This window comes from Apostichopus japonicus, chromosome 14 (assembly GCF_037975245.1).
Source record: "Apostichopus japonicus isolate 1M-3 chromosome 14, ASM3797524v1, whole genome shotgun sequence".
Taxonomy (NCBI): domain Eukaryota; kingdom Metazoa; phylum Echinodermata; class Holothuroidea; order Aspidochirotida; family Stichopodidae; genus Apostichopus; species Apostichopus japonicus.
Genome location: NC_092574.1, coordinates 11,059,323 through 11,072,938, shown reverse-complemented (window position 1 = coordinate 11,072,938; position 13,616 = coordinate 11,059,323). Strand labels below are relative to the sequence as shown.

The 13,616-nt window shown below is 36.1% G+C and overlaps 1 protein-coding gene across 1 annotated transcript in view; it reads left to right on the top strand.

Moving 5' to 3' along the window:
- LOC139979381 (carbonic anhydrase-related protein 10-like) overlaps positions 1–6,622 on the top strand; it is a 45,241-nt gene extending 38,619 nt beyond the window's left edge. The window contains exons 7-9 of the mRNA XM_071990126.1: positions 405–559; positions 4,132–4,309; positions 5,058–6,622. Coding sequence (XP_071846227.1) covers positions 405–559; positions 4,132–4,309; positions 5,058–5,074 — 350 coding nt within the window. The 3' untranslated portion in view covers positions 5,075–6,622. The remainder of the gene's footprint in view (positions 1–404; positions 560–4,131; positions 4,310–5,057) is intronic.
- The last annotated feature ends 6,994 nt before the right edge of the window (positions 6,623–13,616 follow it).

Here is a 13,616-nt window from a genome sequence, read left to right as displayed (position 1 = left end):
GGAACTTGGGCGGTTCCACATGTGTGAAATACAGATGTTAACTTGTGAGAACGTTGCTTATATGCACAAATGCCTATATTAGGGGTTCTCTTCGGATTATTTATATAATCTGAACTTGTTAGTGTGAAATAATGTATCAGTGCTCTTGATTCCATATCTATACCTATATTTTTCGATTGGTTGGCTTAATATACTTGACGACTTGATCATTGTGAAGATGGTGGAAGACTCTAAAAGCTTTCCTTCCGTCCCATGTCCCTCGTTATTTCAACACCCCCCCCCCCCCACCCTCTCCTTAGCTCCCCTATCCACTGTTCTCAACAATGAACGACACAATCCATTTCCCTTAGATCCATCATCTCCGACTTTTCGTATACTCAATGTTGTGTTTTGTTGTTTTACAGGGAGCTCCGTACAAATATCAAATTTAAAAATTTTGGAATTGTTCCCGGATACGTTTGAATATGTAACATACGAAGGATCGATGACAATACCACCATGCTACGAAACAGTCACGTGGATCATTTTGAATAGACCAATACACATCTCGCAATTTCAGGTGAGTATAAAGTAACGGTATGCTTTATTTGATTCAGCCTGACAGTAATATAGCAAGCTAAAATAAACATAACTTAGTAAATGTTAGGTACAGTATGGTTATAGGCTTATTGCAGCCTCCACCAGAGGCCTATAATTGGCAGCAGGTACACCACAAGCTTAATATAGCAAAGAAGCAGAGCGTCAGAGAGCGTGTAATGCGCAGGCGATGCACTATGTGCACAGCTTCGATGGGATTTCCAAGACTTCCAAAGTTACCAATCTGGCAAAAGCATTATTAAATTAGATTACAATGCCCGGGACATTACAATGCAATGTGTCTTTCCACGGAATCTATATTGGATAACCTTCGTTAAGAGTTTTTGTGTTGATCCTGGCAGCACACCCCCCCCCCCGGCCCTCCTCCATCCCTATGTGGCCAAACCAGTATAGTTTAAATCAGACCTTATCTGGGATATTATCAAATGAAAAAGAATCTTCGATCCCCGCCTCTTCTCAATTGCTTGGAGATTAAATAACCCTTTTTATGGGGGAGGGTGGTTGGGGGGGGGGGGGTTGACGTTGCTTTAAAGAACATAGACCAAGAACGAATATTATGTGATTAAGCAATATGGAACCAGTGCTCAACGTAAACGGAATAGTTTAACTGCGTTTCTTTAATTCTTCTGAAATAATATTTTCAACGTCCAATAGATAATATACGACCGTGAATCGTACATAGCACAAACAATATATACATATATCTATATTTATAAGGAACACACTGCAAAAATTCAAGATTGTACAAGTATGCAACGTTATTCCTTCATAAACACAAAACAGACATCATAAATATAAATATAAAACCACAGAATCTTGCACTTGAAATACCCATACACTAATGCACTGTTTCTACTATAGCATATTCAAGAGGAACTCTTTTATTAGAAATTTCCTCTCTTGAGAGATATCCGAGTGGTTCCCTAGTGGCAATGTTACAAACTTCGGTGAGTTTGCTTAGTCATCATCACACGATAGCTAACGAAAACTAGGGACGTAAATCTATCGGGTACAAACATGAAAAGTGTGATTAAGGCTTACATGTTATACAAATTTATGTTTTTCATTGAGCAGAGAGGTATAAACATTCCTTTATTAAATACATTTATTGGCGATACCTGTTTTTTTTTTTTTAATCGATTTCTATTTCAATCAGCTTCAGTTGGAAATATTTTTATATGATAATTTGAATAAATTAAAGCCTTTTATTAGGCTTTTAATATATTTTTTCAACAATATCGGACAGAAGGGGATTATTGGGAAAACTGAAGAGGTAATAACCACGTTTTGAGCTGAAACGAAATTGTTTGGCGAAAATAGAAGGTAATAGTCTAGGCTATATTTAATGGAGGGTTCCTTGCCCATTCCGTATGCACATAAATCAATGCATTGGTAGTAAAGGCTGCAACAAACAACCATTACGGACCATGTTATAACCGGGACAGAAATTAAAGGATGACACAAAATTAATCATGATATGTTGTAAATCATTAAAACACATTGCTATATCCGTCCATGTTGGTTTTCTTTTAATTTTCGGGAGAAAAGACTTTGAAAACAATAAAAGTTCGTCAGTTGAAATGACTGGACTATTTAGGTCAATTCCTCATATACAAAACAAAACTCAACGGAGAAGCAAAATACTGTAATGGCCTAAAATGACATGTTTTCAATAAATTGTAAATTTATCAAGCAATGGTGCATGTCATTCAAAAGTGGGTTAATTTTTGATATGAAGTTAAAGGAACAGGTTTTGGATGGGTAAGTCGAATTGACAAAACACTGAAGTATAACATGAACATCATGGCCTGCCCTGAGTGGCCGACGTCATCATCAATTGAGACTTAAAGGTGCATTCCAGTGCTCTAACATACTTGAAATTTCAATATCGCAAAATCTCAATAGCTGAAGAGATATTACTAGCACTCTTTTCATTAGGGGGGGGGGGGTGGGGGTGGGATTATGACATATATGGTCAAAAACTCTGCTTAAACTTTTAGTTTTAAGACATTACAAAGTAATTCTACTTTTCTACTTTATCATAACATTCATATTGAAATGTATATAACGAAAACCACAGTATCTTTCTTTTTTTTCACCACAAAAGTGAATTGATTGAAATCCCAAATTGGTAAAGGATTATCTAGATTATATGACCACAAAGTTCGCTTTTGCAGCGTAGTGTGACGGGAGGATTACGATATTAACATAAAAATTATTTACTAATTCTAAAGTAGAAACTTGATCAAGTTTTCTACTTTTTGCTGTTTTCAAGTTAATACAAATTAAAGATTCTGATAAAATTCAAATACAAATGCTGACACGTGTGACATTTGTTCTTATTTTGACCTATTGACTTCTTAAAAGAACTCAAGCACACGTAATTTCGCCGCAAACTATATGTTTTCATCTACGAATTTCATCTCCCTTCTGTTGTATATAAACCTAGAGTCTATAGGTTGTTTCATGTCAATATCTGAAATTGAAAATGAGAGGCAATTAACTTCCGAGAAGAGCCCTCCTTAAAATAACGAAAGAGAACTCTTGTCTCTCTCTCTCTCTCTCCCATCACACACACACACACTCTCTCTGTCTCCGCTCCGACTCTCGCGATTTCTTGAATAAATAGAAAGAAAGACGAGGAATGAACCATATCAAGTGTTAAACCTCTCATGACAACAAGAGGACACGGATTAATGCCTTTCTTTTTTGAAATTTATCTTCGACTTGAAACTTTTCATGGTGTATACTGGCAAAGCCGTTTACATCAGCGGAGGGCCATCTGACAGGAGGGACGAGATGGGGGAATTGCGTGGGATGAGGTTTAGACTCCCAAGGGTCCAAGATCAGTAAAGCTTTTTCTCTCCAGATTACCAACACCATAGCAATCAACTGGGACACTGACGTGATGGAGGCGCCTTGTCACAATCTAACTGTCAAACTAATCTTTTTCTTGACACCACTAAACTGAAAATCTGGAGTCGAGGCCTTCGTGCCTTCATGGTGTATCGGAACATACGCTGTTTACTGTTATTGTAATTTGAATGTATAGATTGGTTATAGAAGATATGTATTTACCACCAGAATAACGTACTCAGAACTTCAATTTATTGTACGGAATCAAGTAAGGGAGTTATCATTCATTTACGTTTGCACATGTTTACAAGAGATTACGCGTAAGCCCGCGCTTGATAACGTGCTTCACGCATCACTAACGCAACACTTTTCCAAATTTTAAGTTTGTAGACGTAGACGATTTGTCATTTTCAGTGATTTCTTTTTATAAAACGATTACTTGATGTTCACAATTCACTCTACAGTTGGTAAAGGAACCAAGTGGTCCCGAAATATTCTGTGAATATAGAACACATGCATCGTTGCATTTTAAACACTACCTAACGTCATCTGTTTAACTTCATCTGTATAATTATTCTGTAATTTATAAGAGAGGGTCAAATTATCCCCAACTTGTTATAACTGAAAATGAATTTAAAATGAAAAAAAAAATCTATATTTTTGTTTCATTTTTCTCAGCTCGACAACTTGCGAGAACTACTGAGAAACAAAGTAGACGACAAAGCCCAACGGACTATAGCGAGAAATCTTCGGCCGATATTTCCGAAAGGATCCCGAGCGATCCGGACAAATATCGCTCACGTTTATGGTTTGGACGAGAAGTGCTACCAAAACAGGGTGGAGCATACCTACAGAGGTAAGTTCAAGGGGGTGTGTGACATATATGAAGAAAGGGTTCTTCCGGTGGCTGAAAAATGATATATATATATTCAAAACATCATCCAAACATCGTGTCCCGGACGTCGGGGTATTTTGCAAAGCTAAACGATCCCTTACTCTGTAGGGAGGCGGAACCCAGGCGTGTTTGAACAGGAACGTGCCCGGGTTCTAAAGGTTGTTGCAGCCATCTCCCATGTATGGGGTCTGGATGTCTTCCCACCGTAACAAATAGAAGACGTCAAATGGTTCATACTGAGGCATATTTAGGTTATTGAATTAGGTCTACACGAAAGTTTTTGCTTATAACTACTTTCAATTTGTGTCAGTGTGTGTGTGGGTCGAGGGGGGGGGGGCGGGCGGTTAGTTGTATATGATGTCGTAGTGTTGATTTTTGAGTTTCTCTTGAAAATATAATACTGAGTTTAATATACAATTTGATTGAAAGAATAATTATTTCCTCACTCGAACAAAGTAATGCCTTAATTTAAATTTGTCGGACACCAAAAAACTTTCTGCCTGGAATTAAATGGTTGATAAACCTTTCAATAAGAAGAGGCAACTGCATAGATACTGTAGAATAATTAAGCATAATTATTCAATCGCTGCGTCAGAGTACACCCAGTAACCATCCGAACCCAAAGACCTCTGTGGTCATAATAACATTTAAAAAAAACTAATGAATATACATATTTACTGTCTGGCTGCATTTTCTTTCTTATTCACAGCGACAATAATGACATAATCTCGACATCACTGCTTTGTAGCGTCACCGACAAAGATGAACTGCGCCTGCGCCGTAAGACATAATATGGAGTGCCATGATCACGTGCTTATATACTACTATAACTGCTAAATGTCAGTCGATGCCTCTCTACCCGGCTCGCAGCCTCAAAATCAATGTTGTGGTTTTACGGCATATTTGAGAATTGTCACCGTCGGTTAAACGATGTCGCGGTATATGTAGGAGAAGATACTGTTTTAACTTGAACTCCAAAGACATTGTCCGTCAGTTTAACTATATTGCTACATTGTTGCATTCTGTAACATCAGTCGGGCAATATTAGCCGGTTAAATAATGTCGGTTTGTGGTGGATTCCTGTAAAAAAACATACTTTCATATCATCTATTATATTTCTTTTTCTGTAATTTCTCAACATATTCTCAAGTCGAACAGTGATTAACTGTTCAACTCGGTTAATCGCTTATGGTCATGTAAATTTGCCTATATTGCTAATCTAACTACGAACTATACTGGCTTCAAACAGACTTCGAATGAACGATGAACATTTCTAGTATCGAACGTTGTGTTTTTATACATACATGTTTACTCATAGCACGTTATCTTCGGTCATACTAGTTTGGATTTTTAGTAAGGAGTGTTGCCATTGGACACCACGCACGTGCAGTGAATGAAGACATTTTTTAATTAGTCTTGTATCATTGATGTCACTTTATCTATGCAGGAATTAGAGAATGTGTTTTGATTGGGTTTTTTTGTGTGTGTGAAGGCGACAAAAATTATGCCTGGAACCTTCCATTTGTAACAATAACGTGAATTATACCTATTTGTTTGCAATTTTAATATGGAGTTTCAATTGGCTAAGCACTTTAAAATGCCATTGGTACCTTTTTGTCTTTTTTGTACAGATGACGTCATTAGCAGTATCATGACAATTATTATGTGCTATTATTATAATTAGTCCTTTTCATTAACATATATGTAAACAGTAATCTATATGTAAACAATTGTTTACATAACAAAAAACTATATCCATGAGAATAATGACCATTGCCCTGATTAAAACATGTTTGGAGTCAAAGTGAGTCCTCTTTGCTAACCCATTTTATTTTTCGCGTTAAATGAGATTTTTTCTGGGGGGGGGGGGAGTGGGGGGGGCTGTGTTTAGTTTTGAAGTTTATACTTTTTCGTCCGTATATAACAATCCAATTAACAATCGGTTCAAGCTTAGATTTATTTTCCAAGTTCGGAAGCCCTGGTTGAAAAGATAGAGAATCCATGGGCATTACTCCAGCAGGTATGCAGGGCTCTAACGTACGACTATCTTCATACAGGTATGCTATAGGGATTCACTACAGTTCCAACGCTATACCGACAAGAGTTCCTTGCAATCGGCTGTATAGCACTATCGCAGTAGTGTCTCGTATTTTGTTTACTTTTTTTCAATTTTGTAACATAAATAATGTAAACTATAACTGGAAAAGCAAAATGCATAGATGCAAAATGGAAGGTAAATAAACAGATATTCGCATATAGTGGCTAATGAACTTATTCTTGGAAGTATGACACTTTTATTACTGCTTGTTTCGGACCGATACTTTCTCTAAGAATGATCGTTGTGTTACGGTCAATCTATCTCACCGATGACGTCGAGAGCCAAATCGGAGCCCGTGAACAATTCTGACAACGAGACTGCTTTCATTCTGAAGTTTTCATTTTCTTTCGGTACATTATGAAACTGAGAATACATTATTTGTTTATACCACGTTTCCCTGCAGTGTCCTAATCGACCGAGGCCCATGTGCATCATGGCCCCACCCATGACCTTTAACCTCACTCTTGTCAGACCTGGCTCCCGAAGAATAATTACACTATCTTTGAGTCTTAGTCTTTGTTTCAAAGTATAATGAATCATATTTGGTCTCCCGTATTGTTTTAAAATATTCCTCTTCACTCACAACGTCATTGAAGTATACAAACCATCACTAATTATTTCTTTCTTTCCCAAAGGGAACACCTCCTAATCTTACATCTCTTCCTTGTACCATGTACCATCTCCTTCGTAGACCCACTCCCCCCCCCCCCCCCTCCTCCCACCGTCGATCAAGTCTTGTGCATACTGTGGGCTGATATAAACTCCAAATATATCTCAACAAATCACTACATGCTTTCAAACTCAAACTATTGTCTCAAATGTTGTTCTTCTCTCCATGTCATTCGTTCTTATGCTTGGTGTATATTCATCTGAAATTTACCCATCTTCCCCTGTTTGCTAAGATCACTTTGTAGAGGTTCATATTTCAATTTGCCAACATCCATGTCATTTCTTTGGTACACTTTCACCAAAGTGGCCTCTCGGTGGCAACTTTCCAGACAGAAAATCTTACTCTAAAGATTTTGAGGCCATTCAAAGCACGAGGCATGTTGCAGTTATCCCATCTTCCAATCATCATATACCGCGACATCAACCCCATAAATGGGTTAATTTCTTCCAAAATGCCGTCAAAGTCACGAACATTTCCATCATGGAGTGAACAAATAACATTTAAACCTGCCTCATTCAGATATAAAATGTTCAGAAACCCTTTCCGCCTGTTCCTCCTAACTTTTAGAAAACTAATAACAGTAAATTCGACGATAATCAGTAAGAAATAATCGATAAAAGCTCTTCGGCCTATTCGACGTAGGTAACATAAAACTGAACAAACGTGACTAATGGGTAAAACTTATAGTGTCTGAATATTGCCATGTATGTATGTATGCACCTGTATGTATGTATTTATATATATATATATATATATATATATATATATATATATATATATATATATATATATATATATATATATATATATATATATATATATATATATATATATATATATATATATATATATATATATATATATATATATATATATGGGTGTGTGTGTATATCTGCAGACGACTGAAAACGACTTCATTCAAGGTTTTCAATTTATTTATTAATGTATTATGAAGTTGTTAAATGTTAAAGTATAAAAACCATATTTGACCTTTAATGGAATACTAAAAAAAAAGATAAATGTTAAGAAATATAACAAAAAAATATAAGGTTAACGGTTCATGTGTATCATTAAAATCCAAAGTAAGTCATTAACTTCCTGAAATACAGGATGAAGATGATGACGACTTTATGACCCATAAATATTGCTTTTATGTTGCTGACATTTTTCTCTAAAATTTTGAGGACTGCACTCTTCAAGTAAATGAAATTACTTCGAAATGCTGTTGAATCTGAAGATGGTTTTTTTTTCACGGGATATCCTTATTATCGACATGTTGTTCCAAATTTAGTTTAAGTATACTTAAAGGGCTCCAGGAATTTTCTACGGAGCATACAAATGTCAAGAACTGTTCGAGTTTCTACTAATGCAGCTGTTGAAATAACTTTCGACATTTGGCGGTTAGCGTCGGTTATTTGACAAAGAGTAACAAAAACAGTGGAACCTGTTCCGTTTCTTTATTTAAAATGCTATTAACGCAAAGAGGAAACATCGTTTGTTGACTTGCAAATTTAAGATCATGTACCAGTAATAATTGTGGAATAAAGTGATTGGAACCCTCATTCGTTTTCAAGAATGTCTCTGAGAGTAGCGTTCATAATAAACTGCCGCCACCATTTACCAATACATATGCCATAATTTTTTCTCTCTACTGCTTAAAATTTGTTTACAATCGTGACGACTTGACACCCTGTAACTAGGACATTATGTTTCCCATACTGGATTATATTTCACAAGAACTCTAGTCTTGGTGTGTTTAATAACCTTTTAAAATCAAGAAACTGCAGATTAGATACACATTAAAGGTTTACCAAAGTTACTGGCCCAAAATTAATTTATATAATTTAAATAAATTTTCTGCCAGTTTTCAAGAATGCATCATTAGGGTTCTTATCTTTTCAATCGTTACCTTACAATTTTCATAGACTGAGAATCGTTCAGTTGAAAAGATAATGTCTTTCAGTAAGGAACAATGCGTTCTGAATGGAAGCATTTAAAGAGCTTGATAGTGTATGAGAAAACGTGACCATTCTTTTACATTCTAGCATATTTGAAGGCAATATTGATGCTTCATAACTGGACACAAGACCACACCTACGATGAGTCACTGCAGCATGTGAAGGAGAAAGTGTTTATCTAAGCATATTGTTGTATTATGTTTATCACAACAAAGCACGTGAAATGAAATTTTGCAAATTATCTGTGAACATAATTATCAAGACTTATGCATTTTGCTTGTAAAAATAAAATTGCAATATCATAACTATGAGATCAGAGCAGTTCTGTATACGCATATCAGAGCGTATAATGGAATAGCGGTCTAGATAATACAACACCTGAATATTTGCAATTCAAACCTGTCGGAAGTCTGCAAATGGCCCTGTGGAGAATTTTCGAATTTCAAGTGAGTGGGAAAACTTCAAGTAAATGTTCATTTCGAACAAAATGTAAACCTCTGTAAAATGAACATTATATGTCATAACTCCGCAAAACAGTTTTGTATAGAATATGTAAATGAACTTATTGGTTGGCTTGCGATTTGCTTAGGCTATACTGGATGAATAATCACTGATAAGTATGTGCATACTACATAGTGTATATGCTATCTCTAAACATTTGAACAACTATAGTGCGTACACAGACTCCACGGATAAAATATTAAAAAACAAGAAAAAAACAAACAAATATTAATATCGACAACGAAAAATTGAATTTTCACTACCAAGTGTGTATATAGGTGTTTGAAAGTTGACATGTGGGAAGTTCATGCTTATGTAGTGAATAAAGGGTATTGCTATCGTGGTAAGTTCTTGGTAAGGAAAAATAGCGTACATCTTAAGAAGAATGTTACATTGCAATACAGCCATGAGGCTTCGGTACTGGATCTTAAAATTTGACTAACTGCCTTTTGCCATATTGTGGTTTCAAATGCATGACTGTTTCTGCATTACAGAAAAGGTACTTTGCTTTAAGTTAGGACGTCGATAGGCTAGATGGATTTTTGCAGTAAAGTTAGATTTTTGCATATATGTCGCTTTGTTCGTTTTACAAATAATAGCACGTTGTGTACACAATAATACAGCAACAAAAAAAGGCTAGGTACGTAATCACATTAATGGGATGAAACCATTAAAGGTATGCTGTATGGGACCCAAATATATTACATATTTAAATATGGTCACCTTGCTCAAAATTCTTAAAATATTTTTATTACAACCTTCGAGGAAATCTTCCTCACTGGGACATTCAGTCATCTTGTGTGTTCCTTAAAATTGTCTGAAACCAATTTGGAGAGTAAAGACCTCCAGAAAAGTACTTTTTGAAAACTTCTAGCAATTATAGCGCGCTATACTTTGGGGCCTAGACTGACTATCTTTAAAGACAGTAACAACATTAGCTTAATATATTTTCATAATTATAGTCCCAAATTTCATCGAGGCAGGCCTCAGTAACATACAATATAAAATTTAAGATAATATTATCAAAAACTGCCGTAAAGAAGACCTACAAATATATATATATAAATATTTACGTTCGCAGTATTAGGGACCTCAATACATTCACATACCTTCAACATGTATTTGTGTTTTGCATTTCCAACTGTTTGTGACTTTGTAAGGAATTTCAATGTTGTTGTATATATCAAACGATCTCAATTTAATTAAACACGTGTTGTTGTATTGAATTTTATGAAAATGAATTATAAACAAGCTTATTCTACTTACACGAGACTTGTTGCTGTATTTCTTTCCTTCATATTTTCATTTTTCTATGGTTTAGCCTACAGGAATGTTTCGTTGTTATAAATATTATGAAGTTATTGGGTATAAATTTTTTTTATTCTGCATTGCTACCGATAATACCTTATACTTGCTATATATGGCTGGTTGCAGAAACATTAAACGTTTGTCCTTTCTTTCTTTTAATCGACTTATTAAAATGGATGAAATTCCTTTTTTTTTCTTTTTGCACATATATCTTTCTTATAGATATATGGGATTTCCATGCACTACAACAAAAGCAAAGACGTGATTTCAACTTCAAGTGTGACACAATAGCATTGTTCACTTCGTTGTTACTAAATACATCCATAAAACTCGAAATATATCTAAATATCTCTAAATAATCAGCAGTTATTTTTACGACGCTTAAGCGACCACAAGTGTGGGAGAAACCCGCAAGGGCTTATGGATTACAACTTACACGTCGGGTGGCTTCCAATTCAACATTTTAACGGTTACTTTATTAAAACGGTTACTTATTAAACAAACCATCATGATCGAGGGTTCACCCGTCCCACCCACCCCATTTACGTATACATAAACTACACAGGGACAGTGGGGCCTAGTTTGAAGTGGGAGTGAGGGGCTGAGATCAACATTTCTCGAACTTCGACCTCTGTGAGGTCGAAGACAAAGGGATTTACTGCGGCACTGAAGAACGTTTTGAATAATTATAGCCGGCTATTATTAATTTACGAAGAATATTAGTTTCATATCGTTTGGCTTTTTCAATGCAAATTTTCTTGGACTTGCCAACATCCCTCCCCCCCCCTCCCCACTCCCGGGTCCGCCGTACCTGCTCTCCCACTTGTCGAGAGTGCCCAAATAATCGATGGACCGAAGAAAGTTCCGGTAAGCATATAACATAATACTTCTAGTTTGATATAACAGCAATGAGAAGTATTGATTTTCTTCAAGTACACTGACAGATATAAATGTATCATGTTACAGTCAGAGAGTACAGCTATGAGCAAGCACTCAAATTCGGACGAGATGTTAATTTCAAGCCGCATAAACCTATTTATACTTTATGATGTAATAGTATACTTTGTTCAGAAAAGCCAACCAAGATAGAACCGGATGGACACGAAAACCAAACTATACATAAACTGATCCCCTCTCAACCCTAGTCCCGTTGCATCGACACTGTGACATCATCGTTAAATGTGTGTCACGTGTCTCTGAGAAATGTAATAGATACCGAAGGTGACGGGAAAAAACAACGCAGAATTCTCATAGGAAACACGTGTACATGAGGAATTTAGTGCACTGCGTGTAGGCGACGTTTCTTCCAGTCAAACGACTTTATTTGAAAGAACAATGTGTAACATTTATCTCATGCACTTATAAATGTCACCTTTGTAAATTCCTGGAGAATCTTCTGCTTTTATGCTTCTCAATTTCTATGAGAGAAATTCTTTGGTAAATGTGGGAAAATAAAGTTGATGCAAAAATCTCTAATTGCAGTAACACGTCTTATTACGTGTTCCACATATACAGGTAGGCCCTACATACAATGTCTGCATAAAGTTATCATCTAAATGCACGAGGGGATATCTAATTGATGTCACTTCCACGGGATTAGTGCCAACTTCGCACGGTTGAAGATGTAAGTAGAGTACTATAAATACCATATCATGGTATATTCAGAGATTCATAGACAAGTTACTCTACCACAACATCACACAGCCTATATACGTCTTCCGTATTCTACGTTAAGAACTTCAGTGATGTGTATTAAAGGGGTTGTATGATAACAGAAATTGTGATAAGTAGCCGTCAATGTACTATGTACTTAAAATGTCATCATATTTCTTATATTTTTTGTGGAGGGTGGGGTGGTGGGAGCGTGGGAGAGGCAGAAACATTATTTCCATTTTGTATAAATGAATTAGATATCATAGAGGTGGAAAATGCAGTTCAATTGCGCTCCTGATATCATTCACTCTGTTATTGCCAGATGCAATCACAAGCTATCACCACATATAAAAGAAGTCACATCTTTGTCATACCAGGGAGTTGTTATGGAATGGAGTTCTGTCTTCAGTGATTTTATCACCATGTCCTTAAAACCACCTTCCATAACAACTCCCTGGTCATACAAAGGAGCCAATAGTATCAGGGATGTGGTTTTACATGAGATCTGAACGTCCCGGCAATTTTTGTTCAGCAATCAACTTCTGCTATACCAGAGTATGCGTTTAAGATCTTCGCATAGAGTTGTCCAAGCTCAACTGTACGGTTATGTCTACATGCGTTTCAGTTCGAAGATCAGAGACAGACACTTTTGACATTGCCAAGTTGATTATGGATTAGCCTAATGTACACTTGTACAGATTATCTGTATGGCCTTTACATTGACCATACTATAGTAATAACAAATGTGCGTCTTTAGTCCTCCACATCTCTTCTCATCTCAGTGTAATTTATTTATTTATCTTTGCGCCATTGTTAATTTCGTATCGAAGAAATAAACAAACTTAAAACCCAAACAACCGAAACAGAGATCAAGCCGCTTCAACAGGAATCATGCCTTTTGAGCCACTTGTTCTTCATCGATAAAGAAAAAGGTAACACCTTCTTTGCAAATGAGACAACCCCCCCCCCCCCCCTCTCCCGAAAAAAAAATGCTACTACTAATAATAATGATCATAAATAAACCCGTCCATGTTCTGAACGACTTTGTGTCTCATGAAGAAAATTGCGTTCATAATATAG